This window comes from Poecilia latipinna, unplaced genomic scaffold (assembly GCF_001443285.1).
Source record: "Poecilia latipinna isolate Pla-1442-1.1 unplaced genomic scaffold, P_latipinna-1.0 Scaffold29, whole genome shotgun sequence".
In the NCBI taxonomy this organism is placed as follows: domain Eukaryota; kingdom Metazoa; phylum Chordata; class Actinopteri; order Cyprinodontiformes; family Poeciliidae; genus Poecilia; species Poecilia latipinna.
This window is the reverse complement of record NW_015112645.1, coordinates 100,734-106,283: the sequence shown is the minus strand read 5'-3', so window position 1 is coordinate 106,283 and position 5,550 is coordinate 100,734. Positions and strand designations below refer to the sequence as shown.

At 43.2% G+C, this 5,550-nt stretch overlaps 1 protein-coding gene across 1 annotated transcript; it reads left to right on the top strand.

The window, feature by feature from the left end:
- The first annotated feature begins 388 nt into the window (after positions 1-388).
- On the top strand, positions 389-5,550 carry LOC106951899 (myosin-3-like). Its single transcript, XM_015039682.1, has 14 exons — positions 389-529; positions 1,382-1,538; positions 1,829-1,856; positions 1,928-2,036; positions 2,312-2,404; positions 2,493-2,556; positions 2,640-2,738; positions 2,806-2,909; positions 2,983-3,121; positions 3,192-3,310; positions 4,038-4,187; positions 4,260-4,430; positions 4,501-4,807; positions 5,003-5,550. The coding sequence occupies exons 1-14, from the start codon at positions 419-421 to the stop codon at positions 5,119-5,121; spliced, it is 1,770 nt and encodes a 589-aa protein (XP_014895168.1). The 5' UTR covers positions 389-418; the 3' UTR covers positions 5,122-5,550.

The window sequence follows — 5,550 nt, the reverse complement described above, 5'->3', positions numbered from 1 at the left end:
GTTTTACAGTTTTCTGGAAGTTTGCATTTAAGCTGCTTCTTGTTTGGTGCAGTGGCGTCACTAGGACTTTTTAAGGGGGCTGGAGCCCCACTAAAACATTCTCAAGTCCCCCTAAATAATTTGGTGTTTTTTTGTTGTTTTTATTTTTATTTACAAAAACTGCTGAAAATTTTAATATAATGTGTTTAATGAGTTTAAATAAATAAATCATACAAAATAATATTTTCAATTAAAAAAGGCCTTTAAACGTTCTCACCTGGTCTCACGTTCTCACCTGGTCTCACATTCTCACCTGGTCTCACGTTCTCACCTGGTCTCACATTCTCACCTGGTCTACCGTTCTCACCTGGTCTCACATTCTCACCTGGTCTACCTTCCTCTGCAGACGTTAACGGTGAGGGAGGACCAGGTGTTTCCAATGAACCCCCCAAAGTTTGATAAGATTGAGGACATGGTGATGATGACGCACCTGCATGAGCCAGCCGTCCTGTTCAACCTGAAGGAGCGATACGCCGCCTGGATGATCTACGTAAGCATGAAACTCGTCGACTCTTCAGAAACGTCCCCTGCTCAGTTTAAACCAAATTTACCTGCAAACGTTGAAGGAAGGAGAACTGTTAGTGAGGAAAGGTGATTAAATGTTGTGTTTTGATGTACAGCACTTTGTATCAGCTGTGGTTGTTTTAAAGTGCTTTATAAATAAAGTTGGTATGGTTTTAGACGCAACTTTATTATCTGTTCAGCTCTGAAAGCTGCTAAATTTAAAACCTACAGAAAATTAGAAAATACTCATAGAAACATGTAAATATGACAGAAATAGAATTAACTGGTTTTTAATCTGTCCATATAATTATATAATAGGACCACATGTTTCTCTATATACAATGAACTTTGTGGGTTTCTTTTGTAAAATGCCTTTTTTAAAGTAACTATGTGCAACATTAATTTCTATTCAGTTCATCTTTATAGTATTTACATATTACATTTTATATTGTCTCATGTCATGATATCATTTCATATCATCCTGCATAATATCGTGTCATATATGTTATTTAATATATTGTATTATATTGTATCGTATTGTGTTGCATTTTATCGATTCTCAATATGGATTACATCATATCATGTTAAAGGCTAAAATGACACCAAGAAACAAGAATTTAAGTTAAAAACTGTATAAAATATTTCTGAAGAAACACAAAATGTTTGAAAATAAAACCTTCAACTAATAAAAATGCACAGTAAGAATCTGTAAATATCTCCAAAAATGGGATAAAATGTTATTCACAGCAACATGCTTTTAATTTAAGATCTTTGTTAAATGTGAAAGTGATTCTGTAATTTGTAGATTGTAATCAGATTACCTTTGGTTTCGGTGCAGACGTACTCTGGGCTCTTCTGTGTGACCGTCAACCCGTACAAATGGCTGCCGGTCTACAACCCGGAGGTGGTCCGGGCCTACAGGGGCAAGAAGAGGATGGAGGTTCCGCCGCACATCTTCGCCCTCTCTGACAACGCCTACCAGTTCATGCTCACCGGTGAGCGCGCACACACACTTACACACACACACACACACTTACACACACACACACACACGCTCACACACACACACACACACTTACACACACCTACACTCACACACACACCGACACACGCACACACACACACACACAGACACACCCACACACACACACACACACACATTTACACACACACACACACACATCGACACACGCACACACTCACACACACACACACGCACACACACACACACACACACACACACACACACACACACACGTGGCTCATCCCTCTCCTCTGTCTGCAGATCGGGTCAATCAGTCCATCCTCATCACGTAAGTTGAGTAAAAACTGTTTGTTTTTCTGTTTTTGGTAGAAAAACTTTAAAAGTCGATTTTTTCCTCAGTGGAGAATCTGGAGCCGGGAAAACCGTCAACACCAAACGTGTCATTCAGTACTTTGCAACGATCGCCATGGCAACAGACAAGAAAAAGGAGAGCAGCAGCAAAATGAGGGTGAGCGCGCTCAGCGGCTGTCCTTCTGTTTTCATGGGCGCGGGCCCAGTGGGCCCCACTGGGGGGTTCATATAAATTTAAACACAGGATGTTTGATCCCATCTTTACGTTTGATGAGGATGTTAGCGCTGCTATCAAAGCCTCCAGCTGAGGACCTTTGACAAGATAAAATCTTTTATTAAAATATTTGTACTTCAGTGATTTGGATTGTTGGGAAATTGCTGCAGCAGAAACTAAGTATGTCTTGGTTTCCATTATTATGTTTTGGTCATCAGGGGACTCTGGAGGATCAGATCATCCAGGCCAACCCGCTGCTGGAAGCGTTTGGGAACGCCAAGACCGTGAGGAACGACAACTCGTCTCGCTTCGTGAGTCGGCCTGCCGGCTTCGCTTCGATAAGATGATCGATAAGATGATCGATTAGGATCGGCTGCAGATAACTGGCTCTGTTTGTAGGGTAAGTTCATCCGGATCCACTTCGGAGCCACTGGGAAGCTGGCATCTGCAGACATCGAAACGTGTGAGTTTAAATAAGGATGGATTTAAATTCATTTCGCTGCTATGCTGCAGAAAGTTTTAATGATTTTTACTTTTTCCTAACAGATCTGCTGGAAAAGTCCAGAGTGACGTTTCAGCTGTCGGCTGAGCGCAGCTACCACATATTCTATCAGCTCACATGCAACCAGAAACCTGAACTCATCGGTAACCTCATTATTTCCCTCTTTGTTTATCATTTAGTCAAACATGAACTGGATTTCTTATTCTGCAGATCTGCTTCTGATCACCACCAACCCGTATGACTTTGCCTTCATCAGTCAGGGGGAAATCAGCGTGAAAAGCATCAACGATGCCGAGGAGCTTGTGGCAACGGATGTGAGTGGATTCTGTAGAAACCGGCGGCTCTTCCCTGTTAGCAGCTTCTACCTTTTTATTTCTGCAAACGCAGGAAGCCTTCGACATCCTGGGCTTCCTGCCTGATGAGAAAGCGTCCGCCTACAAGCTGACCGGCGCCGTTATGCATTACGGCAACATGAAGTTCAAGCAGAAGCAGCGGGAGGAGCAGGCGGAGCCGGACGGCACCGAAGGTGGAGCCGGTGATGGGCGGTGTGCGGCCGGCCGCATGCAGAGACGTGCCTAACGCTTCTGTCTCTGCAGAGGCTGATAAAGCTGCCTACCTGATGGGCCTGAACTCTGCCGACCTCCTGAAGAACCTCTGCTATCCTAGGGTGAAGGTCGGGAATGAGTTCGTGACCAAAGGTCAAAATGTGCAGCAGGTATCAGAGAAACTCTGGTGTTTCATGAGGCCAAGCATTTCACATCCTGTCGTCACGAACACAGTTTCAGATGTTGATCAGGTCTTAGTTCCAGTTAATGACTGCAGAGGTTTTCATTTGAGCATTTTCTGATTCACATCAGGGACAAAATGATGCATAAAGGCTGAAATAAAAGAATATCTGCCCAGCAGGACCCACATCTGTTCATGGCTCCACTGTGGAATATAACTCACAAATTCACAAGCTTGCACATTTCTCAGTAGCTCATATATAAAATAAACATGTAGCCGCAATGCTACATGACGCGCCACGGCGTTTGCATAGCAGCCAATCCCAGAGCACCACTGTTGTTTCCTGGGCCCTGATTGGCTGAACCTCAAAGAGCCGACATCAGGAAATCTGTGACATCATCACTAAAACCAGAGAGTGCCTGACCTCAGTCCAAACGTCGTTACAGTAACCGAGTTTTCACCAACCATTTTTTTAAAGCGTCACATTAAACATTCAAAATAACTTCCTAAGTTTTGTAAAAATAAATTTGTATTGTTTTATTATCAGTTCGCCTTAAAAATATCATTCATACTGATGATATCTAAACCTCCAGAACATTTTTCATCCCTGCTGTGATTTAATTCTCAGTAGTTTTACATCATTTTTTCACTCATTTATCATAATGAAGCTTTTTCTGTCATTAAACGTGCAGTGAGCCGTCTCTGTCCGTCTGCAGGTCTACAACGCCATCGGCGCTCTGGCCAAGTCGGTGTATGAGAAAATGTTTCTGTGGATGGTCCTGCGCATCAACCAGCAGCTGGACACCAAGCAGTCCAGACAGCATTTCATCGGCGTCCTGGACATCGCTGGCTTTGAGATCTTTGATGTAGCGTCTCGGATCTGTTCGTATGTCTCCAGGAATGTTGATGCAAATGTAATCTTTATTCTTTGTGTTCAGTACAACAGCATGGAGCAGCTGTGCATAAACTTCACCAACGAAAAGCTGCAGCAGTTCTTCAACCACCACATGTTTGTGCTGGAGCAGGAGGAGTATAAGAAGGAGGGCATCGAATGGGAGTTCATCGACTTTGGGATGGACCTGGCAGCCTGCATTGAGCTCATTGAGAAGGTAGCAGCCAATCACAGCCGCTCCTCCAGACCGCTGTATCGTGATGCTGATGGGAGGTTTTGTCTCCAAGCCCATGGGAATCTTCTCCATCCTGGAAGAGGAGTGCATGTTCCCCAAATCATCCGACACTTCCTTCAAGAACAAACTGTACGACCAACATCTGGGCAAGAACAGCTGCTTCCTGAAGCCCAAAGCGGCGAAAGGGAAGCCGGAGGCGCACTTCACGCTGGTGCACTACGCCGGGAACGTGGACTACAACATCAGCGGCTGGCTGGAGAAGAACAAAGACCCGCTCAACGAGTCCGTGGTCCAGCTCTACCGGAAGTCCTCCAGCAAAACCTTGGCGATGCTGTACGCCAGCTTCTCTGGAGCCGAAGGCACGAAGTTCATCACTCATTTACGTTCCTCATGCCACGGATACTAACTTCACTAGAGCTAACAACGCGACACACAGGAAACATTTCCACTAACTGAGAGAGTAGAACCTTTATTCTCTGGCTAAAGACTGGCTGGAACTGCAGCGTGTGTTTGGGGAATATCAACAGTTTATTTGATATTTGTCATCACTGCAGATTCAGCCGCCGCCGGATCCAAGAAGGGATCCAAGAAGAAAGGAGCGTCTTTCCAAACCGTGTCCGCTCTGTTCAGGGTAGCAACGTTCCCAACCGATCGGCTCTGCGCACCAGCATGAAGCTTAAATCTGAAACCTAAATATGAAACTTAAATCTGAAACTTAAATCTGAAACCTAAATCTGAAGCTTAAATCTGAAACGTAAATCTGAAATTTAAATCTGAAACTTAAATCTGAAGCTTAAATCTGAAACTTAAATCTGAAGCTTAAATCTGAAGCTTAAATCTGAAACCTAAATCTGAAACTTAAATCTGAAACCTAAATCTGAAATTTAAATCTGAAACCTAAATCTGAAACCTAAATCTGAAACCTAAATCTGAAGCTTAAATCTGAAACTTAAATCTGAAATTTAAATCTGAAACCTAAATCTGAAACCTAAATCTGAAGCTTAAATCTGAAACGTAAATCTGAAACTTAAATCTGAAGCTTAAATCTGAAACCTAAATCTGAAATTTAAATCTGAAACCTAAATCTGAAGCTTAAATCTGA

What these genes read in the sequence shown, in the direction of transcription:
- LOC106951899 (XM_015039682.1), top strand. Translation starts at nt 419, where the DNA reads ATGAACCCCCCAAAGTTTGATAAGATTGAGGACATGGTGATGATGACG. An exon ending in CTACCAGTTCATGCTCACCG is followed by an intron (nt 1,539 to 1,828) that starts GTGAGCGCGCAC and finishes CTCTGTCTGCAG; the next exon opens with ATCGGGTCAATCAGTCCATC. An exon ending in GCATTGAGCTCATTGAGAAG is followed by an intron (nt 4,431 to 4,500) that starts GTAGCAGCCAAT and finishes TTTGTCTCCAAG; the next exon opens with CCCATGGGAATCTTCTCCAT.